The sequence below is a fragment of the Artibeus jamaicensis genome, unplaced genomic scaffold (genome assembly GCF_021234435.1).
Source record: "Artibeus jamaicensis isolate MK-2021 breed Jamaican fruit bat unplaced genomic scaffold, CSHL_Jam_final scaffold_1964, whole genome shotgun sequence".
Lineage (NCBI taxonomy): Eukaryota > Metazoa > Chordata > Mammalia > Chiroptera > Phyllostomidae > Artibeus > Artibeus jamaicensis.
This window is the reverse complement of record NW_026522030.1, coordinates 57,302,576-57,324,931: the sequence shown is the minus strand read 5'-3', so window position 1 is coordinate 57,324,931 and position 22,356 is coordinate 57,302,576. Positions and strand designations below refer to the sequence as shown.

At 36.1% G+C, this 22,356-nt stretch overlaps 1 protein-coding gene across 1 annotated transcript in view; it reads right to left on the bottom strand.

Annotated features, from left to right (window-relative positions):
• FOCAD (focadhesin) overlaps window positions 1-22,356 on the bottom strand; it is a 321,710-nt gene that overhangs the window by 157,575 nt on the left and 141,779 nt on the right. The window contains exons 12-15 of the mRNA XM_053656269.1: window positions 19,991-20,095; window positions 19,485-19,586; window positions 18,827-18,957; window positions 16,711-16,837 (exon numbers count right to left, since the gene is read on the bottom strand). Of these exons, the coding sequence (XP_053512244.1) occupies window positions 16,711-16,837; window positions 18,827-18,957; window positions 19,485-19,586; window positions 19,991-20,095 (465 nt within the window). The remainder of the gene's footprint in view (window positions 1-16,710; window positions 16,838-18,826; window positions 18,958-19,484; window positions 19,587-19,990; window positions 20,096-22,356) is intronic.

The following is a 22,356-nucleotide window of genomic DNA, read 5'->3' as shown; positions in this document are numbered from 1 at the left end:
AGTGCTTCAGAGTACAGTATCTTAAAAGAGCACAGCACATCTGAGTACGGAAAAGGGCAAAGAGCCGAGGAAAGAAGATGGAAGTATAAAAGCAAAAACAAGAAATGGTGAAATTCAAAAGCTTCTATTTAAAGTTTTCTATTACAAGTTTTGACATAGTGTTCAATTTTACATGATCTGAAAATGTTTTCTTTAAAAAATGAAAACCAATTAAAGAATGGTGGAAAGCTTAATTCTTCTCTATTTAAAGAAAAAAAACCACAGTTTTAGTTTCCCACACATTTCACACATGGCTTATGTGCTAATAGTATCCCATTATATGAACATACCAGTCGGTTAAAATTTTATTTTGAAAATGAAAAACCATTTTATATCATATTTTAAAATCTACTTACAAAATGACAAAGTAAATGTTATAATATCCACAAATGTTTAATAAAAGGCAAGTTCCTGCTGTCCTTTTAAAGTTAAAAATAAAGCCAAACTACAACTTTCAACTGCAAAGAGTCATTGTGTAGCATATAAAAAGCTCAGCATGGAAATAGATTCAACAACTGTACAAAAAGCGTTTTCATGCCCAGGAAGAACTGAAGGCATCAAAAAACATGCCCCAGCTACAAATAACATAGAGCTCAGTTCAAAAAGATCAGCAAATTCCTTCTCTAATGCATAGCAAATTAAACTTAATCAACTTCTCTGCAAGGTTGAACAGGCAATATACCTTTAAATGTCCTCACAAACAAAACATCAGAGCAACAAAAGAGGTTCCAGGGTATAATAAATACTCAATCCACAGTAGGAGACAGAATCCTTACTGTACACAGCTGAAAAAAACCTGCCACAAGACAATGGATCACATTTCCATATTAAATTATATTTATCATGCTGAAAAGTGCTTAAACAAAATACAGGATTTCTATTGGCCATTTGTATCCCACACTCACTCCCTAAAACCTCCCAACCTGCTGAGTGCCATTGAAAATCATTCCCACCCCACGGTGCTCAGAGGGAGCCGCTGGACAAAGGGTTGCGAGGATGGGAGAGGGCAAGGACAACTACCTTCCGCATGATTTCAGAAAATAAATCAGTAAGAGAGGATAGAATGGCCAAAACATAACCTTGGTATCGGGTATTTCCGGGAAAATCACTGCTGTGACACATGGCCTGAAGTGAACCCTTCCAGCGGTCAACAATCCCCAGGAAAGGCCCCTCCCCTCCTTATCTATTGCTGAATTGTACAATACTCTGCTTTGAAAATATAACACCCTCTTGGAGACGGGCAAGATGAAAGAGCTTTTCTTCATGACCTTGAAACGCCTATTAATTTTTGCCACAACAGACTCACAGCTGATTAAGAAAATACTGCCTCCCTTCTCCATCCCAAGACTGAAGAGAGGAAATGTTAGAAGTGAATGAGCCTTCTTTTCACTGCAGTATAGTCATTTTCATTTCTGCACACACCGTAAACTGTTTCTCCTTCAATCTTCAGCAATTTTCTGAGACTGGAAGTTCTTTTCCTCTTTGAAACGTCAGTAGTAAGGTTACTAGATTTCTATGCAGTTACAGAAATATACTTGGACACAATCACCATCACTCACACCTCAGGGTTAGAAATTAATGATGGAAGCAGCAAAACTTAAACTGTCCCCAAAGTACACTCACAGCTTTATAAAATTGGTAAAGCAACATGATAAAGTGGGAAAGATACACAAAGTATAGTTAAAGAAAAGAGTGTTCAAATCCCCATGTTACCATGTTTCTGTGTTAATTTGGATGTTAGCTTCCTACACCCATCAGCTAATATTACCTATATTACAAGATTATTATGAAATTTAGTGAAGGAGATTATGGATGTCAAATGCCAAACATATAGCTAGCATGAAAAAAACACACCTTTTATACATTTGGTTTTTTAAAGTATAATAATGTATTGTAAAACATATAAATCTTAATTATGCAACTTGGTAAACTCTGACAAATGTACATGCTATTGTAACCACCACCCTAATCAAGATATAGACTATAGAAATGTTAGTCGCATGTGCAGTTTTAAATTTTCTAGTGACATTTTTAAACATAAAAGACAAATGAAATTAATATGAATGTTTTATTTATCCTCATATATCCAGAATATTATCACATCAGTATGTAATTGATTTTTAAAATATTATCAATAATATGTTTTACATTTTATTTATACTAAGGCTTTGATCTGCTGTATATTTTTCACTTGGAACACATCACAATTTGAACTGGCCATAGTTCATGTGCTTATTAGCTACATATGGCTAACAGCTTCTACTTTGGACAGTGCAGATAGAGACCACAGTCCAGAAATCTCCTTATGTCCTTTTCTAGTCTATCCTCCTGCTTCCCACCCCATCAACCACTATTTTGATTTCTACCCCCATAGATTGATTTTGTCCGTTCTTAAATTTCATAAAAATAAAATGTATGAATGTTTTTGTGAGTGGCTTTTTTCAAAGGGCATGATTCTGAGATTCACCCATGTTTCTGCAGGTAGCATGGTGAGTCCAATCCTTTTAATTACTGAATATCATTCCACTATATGAATACATGAAATTTGTTTACCCATTGACCGACTGATGGACATTTGGGTTGTTCCTAAAAATGCTGTCATTGATAAAGTGGAAAGGAAAAGTCTTATACAAGTCATTTTACGGTTATGTTTTCATTTACTCAGGTAAATTCCTGGAGGAAATGTTGTGTAAGGTAGGTGTATGTTGAACATCTTTATAAGAAATTACCAAATATTTCCCCATAGTGGTTACAGCATTTTATATTGCTGACAATAACATGTGAGATAATTCAATTACTTCACACCTCCTCCAATATTTGGTATTGTCGGTCATTTTTTAATTGATTATGCCATTACAGTTGTTCTATTTCCCCCCCTTTATTCCCCTCCACCATGCACACCCCCTCCCTCACCATTCCCCCCCTTTAGTTTATGACCATGTCTCAAGTTCTTTAGATTCTATATTTCCCCTACTATTCTTGCCCTCCCCCCTATCTATTCTCTACCTGCCGTCTATGCTACTTATTTTCTGTACTTTCTCCCTCCTTCTCCTCCTCCCACTCCCCTGTAGCTAACCCTCCATGAGATCTCCATTTCTATGGTTCTGCTCCTGATCTAGCTGTCCTCCTACTTTGCTTTTGTTTTAGGTGTGGTTCTTAGTAACTGTGAGTTTGCTGTCCTTTCACTGTTCATATTTTTTATCTTCTTTTTCTTAGATAAGTCCCTTTAACATTTCATACAATAAGGGCCTGGTGATGATGAACTCCTTGAATTTGATCTTATCTGAGAAGCACTTTATCTGTCCTTCCATTCTAAATGAAAGCTTTGCTGGATAGAGCGATCTTGGATGTAGATCTTTGAATTTCATGACTTGGAATACTTCTTTCCAGCCCCTTCTTGCCTGTAAGGTCTCTTTTGAGAAATCCACTGACAGTCTGATGGGAACTCCCTTGTAGGTGACTGTCCCCTCATCTCTTGCTGCTTCTAGGATTCTCTCCTTCATTTTAATCTTGGCTAATGTAATTATGATGTTCTTTGGTTTGTTCCTTCTTGGGTCCAACTTCTTTGGGACTCTCTGAGCTTCCTGGATTTCCTGGAAGTCTATTTCCTTTGCCAGATTGGGGAAGTTCTCCTTTATTATTTGTTCAAATAAGTTTTACACTTGTGGCTGTTCCTCTTCCCCTTCTGGTACCCCTAGAATTAGGATGTTGGCGTGTTTAAAGATGTCCTGGAGGTTCCTAGGCCTCTCCTCATTTTTTTGAATTCTTGTTTCTTCATTCTTTTCTGGTTGGTCATTTTTTTCTTCCTTCTGGTCCGCTCCCTTGATTTGAGTCCCAGTTTCCTTTCCATCACTATTGGTTTCCTGTGCATTTCCCTTCATTTCACTTAGTGTAGCCTTCATTTGTTTTTCTAATTTGACACTAAAATCAACCAGTTCTGTGAGCATCCTGATCACCACTGTTTTGAACTGTGCATCTGAAAGTTTGGCTATTTCTTGGTCACTTAGAGTTATGGGCTCTGGGGCTTTGAGTTCTTCTTGAGCCATGTTGCGCTCTGTTTGTGCCTGTTATGTATGAGGAGCAGAGCCTTAGTTGTTCACCAGGGCGGGGCTGCCCAGGTTGCTGGTTTGTGACGCTGTATGTGGGTGCAGGGTCAAAGAGGGGCAATAGTGGTTCCCTCTGCTGCTTCCTGCCACTGGGGCCTGTGTGGTCTGTCTCAATGCTCGCTCCTTCCCTGGTTTATCTGCGCACGAATGTGTGACTGTGGTGAGCCTGCCACCTTGCACCCTCACTGGGTCTGCCTGTTGCAACCCCACGCCTGGGACCCACCAACCACTGCCCGCGCGCCTGGGTTGGTCTGGCTGAGTTTTCCTGCGCAACCCCACTTGGCCAGTCACTGGCTCTGCCCCTCTTACTGGTCTGGCTGAAGGGTTCATTGTTGTAGGACTTCCGTATAGTTCAATTTTCTGTGTTTTGGCTACGTTGTTACTAAAACTTTGTTGTCTTTAAACTTGGTTGTGCGAGAAGGCACCATGTTTCCACCTATGCCTCCATCTTGGCGGAAGTCTTTTTGTCAGTCTTTTTAAATTTAGTGATTTCAGTGGTGTACACGTTCCCCAATGACCAACAACGTGACATTTTTTTCATATGTTTAATAGCCATATAAAACCTTTTTTGAAGAATGATTTGGAAAGGTGAAGTTGTTACAAAGACAAAACGAGATTCCTTACATGAAATTATTTGTGACATTAAAATAAGAAACACATCTGTGAGGACCACCTGGGCCAGAAAGATAATATAAATCTAGAAGCCAAGGGTACTACAGCCATTAGAGTGCAGACTCAAATACGGAAAGCTTACTGCAATGTGGCACCAAGTGGTCACTGGCCTTTTCATGTGTAAAAGCCGGCCAGGTATGGCATGATCTTCCTGTTTCACCAAGAATTGGTTAATATTTGTATTTTTACTTTTAATTAATACTAAAATTAATTTAAATATTTATTTCTTTTTAGAGAGAGAGGAAGGGAGGGAGAAGGAGAGGGAGAGAAACATCAAGAATGTGCGTTTCTCACACAGCCTCTACTAGGGACCTGTCCTACAACCCAGGCATGTGCCCTGATTGGGAATAGAACCAGTGACCCTTTGGTTCACAGGCTGGCACTCACTCCACTGAGCTACACCAGCCAGGGCTAATACTAGAATTAATTTAAACTATTAATCCTATGATAATCAAAATAGGCTGTAAGTTTTCACACTTTTATTTATATAAATGTTAGTGGTTTTTATGGAAATATCCTTATTATGGTAAACATCAAACCATTCAGGATTGTTATTGATTACTGGGGTCAAAGATGGCACCTATTAAGACAGAGCTGGCAATCCACCAAAGGCAGATCATAAAATCACTCTGAGTGGCCAGGCAACAATGTCCCAGATAAAGCTGGAAACAAACAACTGGCCAGGGCACTTCCCTTTTCCTCTTTCCTAGCAACCCTCTACCATGAAGAAATATATGCTACTGTCATTTTATTCTTAAATGACTATATTCACCATGTACATTTTTGTTTTGAGTAAGAATGAAGAAAATAACTAACAATGTTTTATAGCAATGCCTACCTCATAGTATCTGCATTATTTGGGGAGAGCAAAAGAAAGATATATTTTGGTCGAATGTAAAACAGAATAGCTGCTTTGGACAACAGTCTGAGTTCCTTAAATGGCTAGATACTGAGTTAAATGATCCAGCAAACCACTCTTAAATATACGCCCTAGACAAATGAAACACATGTCCACACAAGAACTTTGCACATAAATGTTCACAGAAGCATTATTCATAACACCCCCAAAGTAGAAACAAGGAAAATGTCCATAAACTAATGAACAGATGAGTAAAATGCAGTACAGTCATAGAATGCAATATTACGTAGCGATAAAAATGAATGAAACACCAATACATGCTATAACACAGATAAACCTCAACAACACTACGTTAAATGAAAGAAGACACACACAAAAAGCCATGTATATGATTTCATTATATGAAATGTTCAGAACAGACAAATCCATACAGACTTAAAACAGATGACTGGTTTCCTGGGGCTGGAGGGCATAAAGGGTGTGGGGTTTCTTTCTGGGGTAATGAAAATGTTATGAAATTGATTGTGATAAAGAAGGCACAACTGAATATTCAAAAGCCACTGAATTGTACACTATAAATGGGTGAGTAGTATGGTACATGAATTATATCTCACTACCACTATTTACATAAACAAGAAAGAAAAACTAAAGGTACTGGTGAGCAACAGCTTCTCTCTTCTAGTCCAAAATATTCTTCCCTCTGCTGTTTAAGGTATAGAGAAATGTTCCTTTCATGTCTTACATCTCTCCTCTGCAATATTTCTGAATTTCAAATATATTTAGTGTATTTAACACAATGTTCTCCCCTACTAGCCCATGAGTTCACAGAAGGCCAAAAATGTCTCATAAATCTTTTTACCTCTTTAACCGCTTAAATCTTTAGAACCTCTTTTTATACAGAAGTTCTTGCACAGCCTGGCTTATGTTTTTTCAATATTTTTATTTTAAGGCGATTGCTGTTTGTATTCTGCCTAGGGAATGCCTGCCTCTGTGTGCTGTTGCGGTGGACACAGAGTCTGAGAGGGAAGTGGCACCAGCTCCCTTTCCCTTGCCCTGATCACCACCTCTACTCACCAGAGGATGAATAAATGACAACTTGACAGAACACTTCTGAAAGGCTGCGAACCCTTCTTCCTGAACATCTTCTGGAACAGGCAACAGACTTTATGAGATAAATAGGATCTCTTTTAAACTTACAACCCATAAATCCATAGAGAAAAGAATGGCAAAAATATTTAAAAAGTAAAGTAAAAGCCAAAAAAACTAGTGTGGATTTAAATATGATCTCTAGTTAAGATGAATTTTAAAAACACTCATCATGACAATACACAAATGATTTCAAAGTAGAACTAATTAAAATACATTTAACTTTTCATAATTTTTACTTAAAATTCTATAATGTTATTAAATCACCACCATTCTTTTTTATTCATAATTCTTCAATGCCTGAAAGCTAAATCTAACTGGGGCAAATTCACTGAGAGGAAAAAGCATTCAATTAGACCTTCCCTTTCCTTTATAAGTTTGTAATCTCTGGACATAAGGGATTCTGGCCTCCTGGTAACAAGCAGGATGATCACAACAAGAAGCAATTCTGCCCGAGACTCACTGAAGTAGGGACACAATTCAACTGTTCTCACTAGTAACGAGTAATACTGAGAAAACTTAGGTACAAATTGCTACATTCCACCTCTCTCTCTCACGCCCAGGTAAACATGAAGAGTTATGAAAAAATAACCTATTTAATAAAATCGTATCCTTAACCCAAAAGAAAGGAAAAACTTTATTATAAATACTTCTTAAATTATTGACTATAAGAAAAATGGCAAGTAACTTAAAAATCTGACCAAAAATGAATTATTTGATTACTTATGATACTTTCACTTAATGAAATGTAATTATGTCATTAAAATATGGAGAAAATAAAAAAACTTTCTAGGAAAATATAAATAGAGAAGGAAAGTACAAAATATGTGTAAAGAAAATGCAATGGGAAGAGATATGGAAAAATTAAAATGGCTTTATAAGAAGTGGATAAGCAATGCTATAAAAACGATGTCTTTAAAAGGGACATACAAAGAACTTATAGGCATGACCTGTGGACATGAACAATGGTGTGGGGATTGCCTGAGGGAGTCGGGGGTGCTAAAGAGGGCTAAGGGGGGAAAACTGGGGCAACTGTAATAGCATAATCAATAAAATAGAATTAAAAAATAAAAATATCACAGGGATGTAAAGTACAGCATAGGAAATAGAGTCAATAATATTATAATAACTATGTATGATTATGAGTACTACACTAATTTAGAGGGATCAATTTATAAGTTATATAAATGTCAAATCAGTATGTTGTACGCTTGTAAAAATATAATATTGTATATTAACCATAATGGAAAAATAAAAAATATTATAAAAAATAAAAAGTGCATAAAATCACTTTAATGCATGTTTAAAATATAAAATTAATACATAATCCATAAAAACACTGAAAATTAATCTATTTTATAATAAAAACATTATTTCCATTATAATCTCAATGTAAATCCTAAATAATAGAAAGTCTTATGCATTATTCAATCGCAAAAGAAAAAGTATGAGAAGAGTCTAAATGTCATTCTCACAAATGATTTTCCCAATACCACAACATGACATGATCAACTAAATACAAACAAGACTAGCAAACACACATATTAAAAGTATATCATTTATATCTCAAAAATGCTGTATTAAAAAACAATGATTAAGAAATTGACTTTGTTTTTACTCTGATTTTTATTATAGTTTTTTAAAATGTAACCTTTGTTATATTTTTTCCATCACCATTTAGTCCCCTTACATCCCCCTCCCTCAGCAATCACAACACTATCGTCTATATCCTTGAGTCCTTTTTCCTTTCTGCTCAATCCCTCCACCCCCACCGACCACCGCCCCTCCCACTAGCTGTCAACCTGCTCTCCATCTGAGTCTGTCTCTATTTTGCTTGTTAGTTCAGTTTGTTCATTAGACTCTACATATGACTGAAATCATATGGTATTTATCTTCCTCTGACTTTTTCATTTAGCATAATATTCTTTAGTCCATCTCTTGCGAAGGGTGAAATTTTCTTTTTTTGTGGCCAAATAGTATTCCATTGTGTACATGTCCCACAATTGTTTTATCCACTCATTTACTGATGGACACTTGACCTGCTTCCATATTTTAGTGACTGTAAATAACATTGCAAAGAACATAGAGGTGCTTATGTTCATTCGAATTAGTGTTTTCAGTTTCTTTGGCTATATCCCCAGAAGTGAGGTCACCATGTCAAAAGACAGGTCAATTTTTGATTTTTTAAAGTATCTCCATATTGTTTGCCACAGTGGACACACCATTGTGTATTCCCACCAGAACTGCAAAAGGGTTCCCCTTTCTCCACATCCTCTCTAGCACTTGCTTGTTGACTTATTGACGGCAGCCTTCTGACAGGTGAGAGATGGTATCTCACTGCGGTTTTAATTTAGCAGGCCTGACAAAGGGTTAGCTAAAGTCTCAGAGCTCCTTAAGATCGCTCTTTGCTGTTAGATTTAATCACTGAGATAGCCTTCAACTGTACTCAGCAGACTGACTTAAATTCCACAGGGTGGAGCAAAAGGGATTACAGTGGGTGGAGCTATTGCTTTCCTTCTGGCTGATGCCACTCTGATGGGAGTGCTCTAAGAAAGATGACTCCTACAGTATGGGGAATGACTCAGCACAGGGATCCTGGGGGCTGTTCCTTCAGTTCCCTCCCCAGTGCCACTGACCCCAGGCTCTCCTAACACATTTCAAGTCCACTGTGCCCTCCCTTTGCCAGAGGCCAGGGTAAGTGGCTGCAAAGAAAATTTTATACAGTGGACTTTTAGGAGGCTCTCTGAATCTCACGCCATCTCTCTCTGGCAGACGGAAACCCTGCTGGTTTTCACAGCTGGGTTTCAGTTCCATTTCATATTGTTTGAGTTCCATTCCTGGTTCTGGTGCTTAGACCCCACACTTCTCAGGTGTAAACCCCAAGCTGATGAAATACTGCTCCGGAACTTCAGCTGTTGCTCGTGGGAGCCCAACCTGCCCTCTCACACCTCCATACTCCCTACCAGTCACACTGTGGTGAAAGTGGTTTCTTATATTACCACTTGGTTATAAAACTTCTCTCCAGATAGCATTCAGTTGCTTATTCAAGATAATTTTTCTTTAATTTAGTTGTAATCCCAGGTTGGTACTGGGAGGCAGTTAGTGTACTTCCACTTACTCCTCTGACATCCTGAGTTCCTAGGAAATTGCCCTTGAATAGACAGACCTAAGTTTGCATCCTGACTCTGCCCTATTTTAACTGAATGACTTGAGCAATTATTTAATCTCTGTCGGTCTCCCAGAGAAAATAGTACCTATTGCAGACAAGTGAGTTTTAGTAAGTTTAAATGATAACAAATATAATAATTATAGTATATAGCTTTTAAAATACAGAAAGCACTTGGTACATCAATAGATACTTAAGAGCTCTACAGCTAAAAGCATTCCACTACTTTCATATGAAAACAAAAAGAGTTATACACAAAGTATCAAAGTAGAACATGTATCTTTATCTGATCTTTTGTATTGTTTGATAAGCTCTGTGTAGTAAAAGGCCCTTAAAAAAAAGAAAAAAACCCTTATGATTTCCTTTACTTAGAAGCATAATATTGAAATTATTTTCATAATCATTCCTGTAGGAATTAAACGTAACTTGGCTGACCAGGGAAGTTAAAAGCAATAAAAAAGAGAATACTAAAAGAACCTGAATTTCTCCAAGAAGATATACCAAGTGGTCAATAAACACAAGAAAAGATGCCCAATAACATTAGTCATCAGGAAAATGCAAATCAAAGCCACGTGTGATACTACTTCACACTCACTGAAATGGCTACAGTTTTAAAAAAAATAGCAGATCATAGCAAGTGCTCCTGAGGACTCGGGAACATAGAACCTGTATACACCGCTGGTGGAAAAGTAAATCCATACGGCCACTTTGGAAAAGAGCTCTGGAAGTTCCTTAAATGGTTAAACGAAGAGTGACTACATGATCTAACAATTCCACTCCTGGATTATATTTCTCAAAATGAAAACATATATCCATGCAAAAACTTGTACATAAATGTTCAGAGCAGGATTATTCATAATAGCCAAAAACCAGAAAAAAATGTCTATCAACTGATGGATACATAAAATGTAGGATAAACATGGAATATTATTCAAGCATAAAAATAAAGTATTGGTACATTCTGCAACATTGCTGAACCTTGAAATAAAATAAACCAGTCTCAAAAGACAATATATTATACAATTCTATTTATCTGAAATGTCCAGACTAGGCAAAATCCATAGAGACAGAAGGTAGATTAGTGGTTGCCTACAGCTAGAGGGGGCTTGGGGATAACAGCTAAAGCATACAGGATTGGGGGAGGGGAGGGGATTAAAATGTTCTAAAGCTGATTGTGGTGATGGCTGCTTAACTCTGTAAATGTACTAAAAACCATTAAGTTGTACACATTAAATGGGTGAAATAAATGGTTCATGAATTACATCTCTGTAAAACTTTTAAAAATGAGAGACCATTGGTCTTGGAGCCAGAATTTTATACTAAATTAAGGTGAATAGGGCAAATGTGATGAAAAAAGCTGAATGGCAAAATTAAGAGTGCAAAAATATTAATTTTTCTTTCACAATGACAAACCTTCAACTTGAAGATACAACTACTTTCTTCCAATCCCCACACTTTTCAAAGGAAAGACAGAGTAATGTAAGAGCATCAGACTTGGAGGAGTCCTGTGTCTACATTTTTTTTTTTTTCCATTTATATTAGCCTGCTGACCTGGGAAAGTGACAAACTGCCAGAGCCTCTGTTTGTTAGTCTAAAATGAATTCCCCTACCACAAAATATTCAAATTCACATGAGGAACACAAGACATATTACCACTATTTTTTAAGTACTTCAGCATAAAATATAAATTTGTCAAGTCTTGAATCAATATATCAACAGTGTTAAGAAAAGATTCTCTTTTCCAATTCCAAAATGCCAAACTGCATTCTTGTCTTTTCTGTCAATCAAGATACCTAGGACTCTCTCCCTCCACTTTTTGTTTAGTAAAGTAGGACCAAAGAAAACCATATTGCACACACAATCTTCTTCACCTTGTCAGAGTTGGCATGTGGATGGTATACATCCTTTGAACCTTTCACTGGTGATCATGATAAATGATTAAGCAGCTATAGTTGTGGGGTTTCAATCTGATCCTACTAGGGACAAATGAATTTCATGATTGTGACTTTCAAAACTGCAGAGTCCACTGTCAACCTTAAAAAAAAAAAAAAGCTCTACTTTTTATACAAAGGTAAGGATGGGAAAGCCCAGTAAAATCCAATTTTATATGGTTTTCCAACTGGGGTATTTTCTTAAAGATAGGCTATTCTCTTACCCTTACTGATTTTTAAAATTTCTTTGTCTTAGGCTGTCTTTTTTGTATTCTTAATTATATCTGATAGTCAGGGATCTCAAGAGTAGTGAATAGACAAATCACTACCAAATGCTGCTGGGAAACAGATTTATGACTATGCTGAATATTTTCATTCTTGAAACTCTTGGCAGCTAGAGATGCTTCACACATGATATCAATTAGGAGACAGAATAAACAGCCTCACAGAACGCATGCTGGCTCCCGTGGATAGCATGCTGGCAAAAAAAACAAAAGATTAGCTCAAAATTAGTAAATGTGACCTGGCAAGAGCCTCTGAATTGTGTGTATTTTACAACTTTAACACACATCACAGGACATAACAACAGCAGTTTCACAACTAATGAACGCACACAAAAGAAGCTTGGAAAGGCTTAAAACAGAAAGATATATCATTACCTTCTATGCTCTTCAAGGGAGAATAGATTATTTCTACTTACTCAGATGAACATAAAGCTATTCATCAGCAAACATAACATAGAATATTTTTGTCATCAAAATTAATAATGATGCCGTCAGTTTCAATAAATTCCATAACTCAGGACACTAGTAATATCTATGAGGAAAACATGATAAATAATGATATCCATCTTTAGTAAATATCAATAAAATAGTGGGTTCATCCTCTAAACAAGAAAAAGAAATGAAAATATGAGATAAAAAATAAGTCTTCCTCACAATAAAATGAAGTTAACTGAGTGCTGATATGGCTTTATGATTTATTAATGTCTACCTTATTACAAAAAAGATTTAAAGGGGCTAGAATCTATTTGTTAGAAAGACAACATGTTGAATTTTTATTTCATTTGCACCATTTGAGTTGAAGTTTCTTAAAAGTGAATTTTGGTAAAAATATCTTGATTTTGGATTTCATAACATTAAGGAGAGGGGAGAGAGATACACAATGAGAAGCAGAAATGCCGTTAACCAAATAATTATTGAACTATCAAAAGAAAAATAGGGTTTATTAAGTAAAATACCTCAATTCCTTTAGAGGACAAATGGAATGGGAGCGCGAGGTAGTTCTATAGGCTAAATATTCAATATCCCCCTCCAAATCCATAAATCCATAAATTGAAATTCTAATCCCCATGATGATGGTATTATGAGATGGGATCTCTGAGAGGTGATTAGATCATGAGGGTAGAATTTTCATGATTGGGATTAGTATTCTTACAAAGAGACTCCAGAGAGCTATCTTTCGTCTTCTGCTGTGTGGTGTTAGTGAAAAGACAGCTGTCTATGAGAATGATGACCATCTATGAACCAGGAAGTTTGCCCACACCAGACACTAAATATGCCCATACCTTGACCTTGGACTTCCCATACTCTAGAACTCTTAGAATAAATGTTTGTTGTTAATAAGCCATTTGATTTATATTTATTTTGGTATAGCAGCCCAGATGGCCTCAGACAGTAATACACTATAAACTTGGGCTCAAAATTATTATTGTAGGTAGTACTTTGGATTGAGAACATGGATTTGGGGCTAAATATTTAACAATCCTCAATGGCCTCTGTTAAGTATAGAAACAAGTACCAAGAGCTTCCTTAGTGGTGAAGGGATAGGATAGTATTTGAAGAAAGAAATTAAGACACTATCATTATATGAGTTTTAAGAGAAAGATTAAAAAAAACCAAACTGCTTGAAACCTTTCTGATGGCACTGACTATATCCAATTATGTACCAATTTTTCAGAAGCAAGTTCAACATCTAAAGAGCACCTATAGGGGCACAAATTATGCAAGGTTTTTTTTTTCCCCAGTTTTTTAGATTTTAATTATTTTTAGAGAGGGGAAGGGAGACAGAAAGAGAGGGGAAAAAATATCAATGTGTGGCTGCCTCTTGAGCAGCCCCTACTGGGGACCTGGCCTGCAACCCAGGCAAGTGCCCTGACTGGGAATTGATCTGATGATCCTTTGGTTCCCAGGCCAGCATTCAATCCAGAGCCACACCAGCCAGGGCCATGCTAGTTCTTTTTGCGTGTGTAATACCATTTTATCCTGATTTGAAGAAATAGAGACTCAGGAAGTTAAAGTTAGACAGGATACACCAATAAATGTTCCATATCAGGTATTGTCCCATGACCACCTAAAAAATGCTTTCCACCACACTAGAGAACATTTTTCATATCTCTGGTAATAACTACAATGAATATCTTAAAGAAACAGAATGACAAAATACGGTACTACACTCTGAGAATCTCTTAGGAGTTACTGAGCATCAATGGACAACAGAGCCTTAGAGGAACAGCGGAGGACAGATGGAGAACACAACGGAATTACAGACCCAATACTACAAAATTACTATTTGTTAGGGGGAAAAGTTAATTTCAGAAATAAATTGATTTCTGTTTGGAAAAAACTAATGAAAAGGAAATACTCCAAAATGGTGACAGTGGTCACCTTTTGGAGGTTCTTATATGAAATTCTTTCTTCTCTCAAAACTTCTCTTAAAACACACTTAAAAATCAGGTTTTATGAAAATAACAATGATTAAAGTGATACTTCCCAATTCTAGATGACTGGAATTGAAGTAATAAAATACAAGTCCCTGGTAATGTGTAGTATTTTCCCTGCTGCAATAGTCCTCTGCTAGGAACCCTAAAAACTTTGCCAATGACTGGGCAATAAAAACCCCACCTTTCATACACATCAGTTCAACATCAGTTCCTTACTTTAGCAGGCATGTGATGACACCCGCTAAAGTAAGTGTTTACCCAGAAGAGCATTAGTTTACTCTTATACCCAGACCCTGAGTAAACACCTAACCTACTTTTTCCTCATTAATAAATGGTGTTATAATCCCTATATTGCAGAGTTGAAGAATATAAATTAAAAGTGCTTACTTAGCCCAGGGACATGAGCTTATAAACACTCAATACAGTCACTGCTTGCATTATTAAACTATATCCATTATCATCAAATCCAGAATAATTACCATAAGCTAAAAGAATTCTACTTAAGTCTCACTCTCTAAAAAACTGATACAGAGATCTGATCAGATAACTGGGGAGGGGCAGAGAGGGGCCACAGGAGGAGGTTGCCTGAGGTAAAGATAAGCATTCTAGGATGGGATTAGCTGAGAAGCTGAATACCTCTGAAGCGCATGGAATTATGGGCCAGAAGATTTAAAATAAAAGGAGGGCAGAGTCTGGCTCTTCCTTGAGGATGCCCAGAGGATTGTGCTGCAGCTACCTGCATTTCCCAAGAGAGAGTGTTTGGGATGGGAGAAGAAACTCTGGGCACAGCCCAGGGTCTGGCTGACCTGGCAGGGTGGCAGGCTTATTCTTCTTCAGGTGTCCTAGAGGGGCAGGCTCTGAGGCAGAAACCTACCATTCTTCCAAAATGGTATAGCTTTTGTATCTTATGTTGTTTTAGTTTGTATACTAATCCTATAGAAATAAGATAATTAAAAAGCAACAGGGGGAATGATAGGGAAACTAAAGAATTAAAGAGTTTAGTCTTAATTGAGAGGGTTACATGATTAAGGGTATAACTAAAGAGTTAGAGTTTAGCCTTAATTGACAGACTTAAGTAATTAAAGTATAACTAACAAGTTAAAGATTTTAGCCTTAATTAACAGACTTAAGTGACTAATGCATGTGGAAAGCTGTTATTCCAAAATTGTGTAGCTTTTGAATAAAGACTCCTTTTCTTCATCACCAAATCTTTTTGCCTCCAGAATTTTGCCTAGAAGGTGGTGCTGGGCAGCAGGCAGCAGGACCCCCACCTGCTGTTCAGTAACAAAACTACAATTGTGTTCACTGTCATAAACCAAAGTATAATCAATGAATTATCACTGATGTAATTACCACATTTCTCCAAAACAGTAAAGATTCTCTGCTGTGCTGTAATTTGGGGAATTGTATAAAGCTCAGAAAATGATGTAGAAGTTGAGTTCTAACATCGATCCACCCAATCTGACCAGTAGGAAAGAAAGCTTCCTTTGCTAGTCTTCAGTAATTTTTTTCTGGCTATAAAACTACCACTAACAGATGCCAATTTCCTCAACTCATCTGTTTGTAAGGCTATCTAATCATGAAACTAAAAAGCAAATATATTCAAGAGTTCTCCTATAAGCAAAACATCCCCTTCTATATTAACAAAAATAGAGAGTAAATAAGCCTCTCCAGAGAATGGCTATATAACCATATAATTCAAGGCTACCCTCTACAAAGAATGCCTAAAGTAGAAGGTCTTGCTTTCAGTCTTGCAACCAAAAATCTGGGAATGAATATTCAAATGTTCAGTTAATTGAATCTAATCTTACATTCTTGTAACTAATATACCTTGTATATAATTTGTTTAGAAATCACACATACCAATTCAAAAAAAGCCTACTTCAGGAGGGTGGGGGAAATAGGAGAGGGTGAAGGGAGGATAAACGGTGATGAAAAGAAACTTGACTTGGGATGATGAACACACAATACAATATACAAATGATCTATTATGTAGAACTGTACCCCTGAAACCTATATAATTCTATTAACCAATGTCATCCCAGTAAATTAAAAAAAAAAAAGCCTACCTCAGCTTCGCAGAGTGCATGAAGACCTTGTAACACCAAGGCTGCTGGAGTAGCTTGATCAGGCTTGGTGCATTCATTCAACACCTGGGAAATAGCTGCCAACATATCTGCACCATGCTGATATGGCCTACAGGAAGTGAAAGAAGATTACAGCCAGAGAGCTACAGTACCACTCCCTTGTCTTTTGCTTGAACCAACAGCATTAATGCTTTCCTTTACCCTTGTGTCTACTAAATACTGACCCTCATATAATAACACCATATATTTTTCTTCAAAGATTTTCATCATCATCATTTTTGCTTTAAGTTAAGGCTCATTTTCGATATAGGAATATTATCCAAAGACATTAAATAGTATTCTCACAAAAGTATAAGTTGTCTGAATTGACAAAATTTCAAGGGTATAATGGTGAAAGAAACGTACTCAGATTATCAGTAAGAAGAGAGCTAGCCCTGCCTGGAAGCTGCTCAGGTGTCAGACACTGGCTACAGAAGTGGGTATTGGACAGCAGATGATTTGTTATAGTAGTGATACTAGCTAAAGTGGCTATACCTATCACAATGCTGATGAAGATAATGATAAAATGAAGATAATGATAAAAATAATAATATGAATTACAACTGATGAAACACCTACCCGGCCACTGTGCTGAATTCACTCACCCTTTCTCCTCCCACCTTCCTCTCCTCTCGATGCTACATATATTGTGCTAGCCCCAGGATGCTTTCAACTGCATAAGGAAATGCTCAGGTCCATCCTCTGCTTTCCTTGTAACCAACCCTGCAGTGATATAATAATACTTTTCCCTAGTTAACAAAATATCAATTGATGAAGTTGTCTGACTGGATTCTACACTTTCACTGTTTGACAAACGAAAGTCATTTTCCAAAATGGGAAAATCTGACACACCTTGATGTGGTAATTGAAAGGAACACTGAATAACTTCTTAGTAGACCCTGATCTGGTCTGATATTTAACCTCTCCTGAGCAGAGCTTTATGAATGCAAAATTAAAGTGTCAGATAGTAATCTCTCACCTCTGAATCTTTTCCATGCCACTACCTCAAGAGCATCCAAACTCTCAGGTATTATGTCCCCATGTGTAGAACTTTAAGACTGAGGTCATTTTTGTGTTGCCAGAAAGCTGAAGCTTAGGAAAGAGCATCTTGCTGAGGCTTAGATATATTCTCATCTGAGATTTTACTTGAAACAGGAATCATCCACGCTATCAGCACCTGGGCCAACCCATTGCACAACTTTAGGAAAGGCATTCACAGGGTCAGTATTGACAAATGCAGTGATGGTCCCAGGAATTCTACAGTGCAGTGGCTAAACACATGCAGTGGCAGGATTATAGCTCATTTCAAATGTGTCAAATCTATTTCCTCCCTAAATATTTTTACCTTGCTCTCTTAAAGAAAAAAAAATCTGGCAAACTGGAGCTTCGCTTAGTGTTATTGCAGTCTTGTCCCCTCCTTCCTGTTTATCAGTTCATCCCCTGGAACAGCAGAGTCATCTCCCTAATAGCTGCATGTTTTTCTAAACCCTATAGTTCACATGGAAATTCAAGATCATGTCCTTCCTTGTAATAATTCCTAACAATTAATTCCCTGCAATAAATCACCAATACGGTCTTCTCAATTAAAACTAGATAAAAATCAGACATAACATACAAGAATGTAAGAACAGTTTGATTTCCCTCTACAAAAAATGTATAAACTAGAAGGTCTTGCTTCACTCCTTCAAAACTCTCTAAAAGTGAATATTCAATCTTTGACAAAACTGCTTAGGTTTCAATGATTTATATAGAGAAAAATAAAAAAATATATAACATGTTTTATTATAATACTAAATTGCTATCCCAAAAAAGATATAAATATCTTATAAAGCTAGATCAGCTATAAGACTAGGCCTGAAATGAAAAGACATACTTGCTTCCCAAAGTTATTTTCCAATATTGCTAAATTTTACCATCAGAAAACTTAAACTTAAAATTAAAATATTAATCAAATATTTTCTGCTTATCTTTCCTAGAGGCTTGCTTGCAAATAAAAAAATAAATGCAAAATAATAGTATCATGGTATATGTTCCCAAGGGTTAATTAAACACATCTTACCTTTGCTTACATATGTCTCTGATCGATGCTGCTTTAGCAATCAGTTTTTCCCACTGGACTTCCTTGCCCACAGACAGAGAGGGCGTATTGGACATGGCCATGAACCGCTGAAGTTCAGGATAGACACGATCCTACCAAGACAATTTAAAAAAAAAGGTAATTTCCCAATTTGAGTAGAATAATCATTATCTACTTTTATGCAGCATTTTCATCTTCCAATTTCCCATCTGCATTGCAAATTATAATGTATTTCTTCTAATCAGCAGAGAAGAATGCTGTTGTGATTACTAGGGATTTCTTACAGTCCCATGTACTGTTCATTTCATAAAACAAGAAAAAAGTGGCTAAATCAAACCCTAATGACAAAGGCTCTAATCACTTATAATCATATTTCTGTTACTTTTTCCACACAAATGGAAAACTAAATTTCAGAATTAAAGAAATAAGATTATGTTCTATTCTCGGTTTCTCTCTGAGAGTCAATCACAACTGACTGCATTACTGATCAAAGGTGTCATGCTAAATCAAAATTTCTCAAATGCAATCACTGATGTCACACAGTACTACTATATCAAAGTCCCATCACACATAATGATGCAAATTAGTTTCCTTCACTAAAAGAAACATGTTTAGTACACAAGTATATGTCTGAGCATACCTGCTTCTCCCACAAAGATGTCAACAAGCGCAAAGTGACAGCCCTTAGTTGTGGAGTGGTTCCAAGAAGTTGGATTACTCGTAGAATTTGTCCTATGCAAACCTAGAAAATATTTTTAAAATTTAGGTTTCATAAATGTAAATGTAGATAATCCTAAAGTTACCAAGAGATTTTTAAAACCCTTTATTATGAAATAAAGACCTAAATGGAAGCTTACTATAGTCTTACCCATCTTCTCAAAGGTTGGGGATAGTCTTAGGAAGGGTTACCTACCAATCCTGAGAATATGAAGACCTTACTTCAGATAACAGCCAATGGAAAAATTTTTCTATTGATTTAAAATAATTTTTTTACCAATTTTAATGAATACTTTCGGCCCAACAAGGGAAGCAGTAATCACAGCAAAATTAAGGACTCTAAATTTCATATGATTACAACCAAAATTAAGTGCATTACTCATGCCTTACTTTCTTTTTGCCCTGAAGTAAATTGGTTAATATACAAACCTTGTGAACACCAAGTGCAGGTAAAGTATATAAAATATCATTGTATAATACAGGTTCCAGTGGTCTTCCCAATTTGAACATCAAAACTGGAATCAAATTTGGTACCTAAAGTGAATTTAAAGAAGATATTAACTATGCCTAATGAATCAATCTATAAAGCAATTATTTCATTTTTATTCAGAGGAGTAAAATAAATATAAATTATACATCAATTGGAAGATTAAAAACTAAGTTAGCAATGTGTTAATGGTAATTTTATAGTACCACTAATATTCTCTTTTAAAATTAGCTTCCAAAAATAAAAATCGACCTGCCTTTTGACCCAGCAATTCCACTGCTGGGATTATATCCTAAGAATCCTAAAACATCAATATCAAAGAACCTATGCACCACAATGTTCATAGCAGCACAATTTACAATAGCCAAGAGTTGGAAGCAACCTAGGTGCCCATCAGTAAATGAATGGATCAAAAAATTGTGGTACATATACACAATGGAATTCTATGCAGCAGAGAGAAAGAAGGAGCTACTACCCTTTGCAACAACATGGATGGAACTGGAAAGCATTATGCTGAGTGAAATAGGCCAGGCATTGAAAGACAAATACCATATAATCTCACCTTTAACAGGAAGCTAAATAACAAAACAAACAAGCAAGCAGGAAAAAAAAACAAAACAAAGACACTGAAATAGAGAACAAGGGGACAGTGACCAGAGGGGAAAAGGAAGGGAAGTTAAGGGGAAAAAGGGGGAGGGACTTGGAGGAACAAATAGGAAGGACACAGGGACGAGAACTAAGGGGGGTGGAAATGGGAGGGAGGTGGGGAGCAAGGAGTGGGGGAGGCTGGGATGAGAGAAATAGACAAAAAACTGTACTTGAAAAATAACTAAATAAAATTAATTAAAAAATAATAATAAAAAATAAAATTAGCTTCCAAACACCAATCAAAATAATGTGTTTTTTTCCTTAAACAACTATGATATGATATATTTACTCTCAGCAACACAAAGTTAGTTAAGATATATACTGTCCCAAAGAAATTTACAGTTCTAATGAGCAGCTAATACTTAGGATATATAAATAATAAAATAATTCCACATATTGAAATATTCAGTTATGTTATTCCAATATGAAATGCTTAAAATCAGTTGTAAGGTGGGAAGGGTTAGTAAGTAAGGTCCCATTTCAATCACTATGCATAACACAGTGAAATGTGAAAAGCAATTCATCTGTGAATCAGAAGACTTAATAATGTTAAAATAGTAATATTTCCCAAGTAGACCTACAGACTCAATGCAATCCCTACTCAAACACCAACTGCCATCTTTGGCAAAATTAAGGAAATAATTGTGAAATTCATATTGAACAGCAAGGGACCCCAAATAGCCAAAATAATCTTTTTTATTTTTCATTATTTTTTTAATGTGAGGATTTATTTTCCTTTTTATTTTATTGTTTGTTGTTACACTTGTCCCAAAATTTCCCCTATTGCCCCCCCACCCACCCCACCTCTCATTCCCACTGTTAATCCTGATGTCACCTACAAGTAGAATCTAATCAACAAAACTAACTAGCCAAAATAATCTTTAAAAAAATAGAACAAAGCCTGAGAACTAAAACTTCTCAATTTCAAATTTTAATATAAAGCCACAGTATGATACTGGTATAAAAATATAAATATAGACGAATAAAAAAAAAAAACCTCAAGAGTCCAAAAATAAATCCTTATATTGATGTTAAATTGATTTTCGACAAAAATGCAAAGAAAATATACTGGGGAAAGAAAAGGTTCTTTGAAAACTGGTGGTGGGTCTCAACAACCAGATATTTACATGCAAAAGAATAAATTTGGGTCCCTTACTCACACCACATGTGAATGTGAACTCAAAATAGATTTTAGAGCAAAATGTAAGATCTAAAAGTATGACTTCAGAAAAATACAGTTGACCCTAAAAGAACACATCAACTTCCCACATAGTCACAAATTCACATGTAACTACTATAGGAGTAAATTTTTGTGACCTTAGGTTAGTCAAAGCCTTTTTCAGATGTGACAACAAAATCACAAGCAACAAAAGGAAAACATAGATTTAATTAAGTTAAAAATATTTGTCAAAAGATACTATAAAGAAAAATAAAGACAACCCTTAAAATGGGAGAAAACATTTGCAAATCATGTACTTAATAAGGAATTTGTATCCAGAATATATACAGAATTCTTTTAACTCAATAATAAAAGGAAAAATAACCCAATTTTAAAAGAGCAAAGAAGCTGAATAGATATTTCTCTGAAGGTAAATGGCCAACAAAGAGACAAAAAGATACTCAACCATCATTAGCCTTGACATCAATAAAAATCAAAATC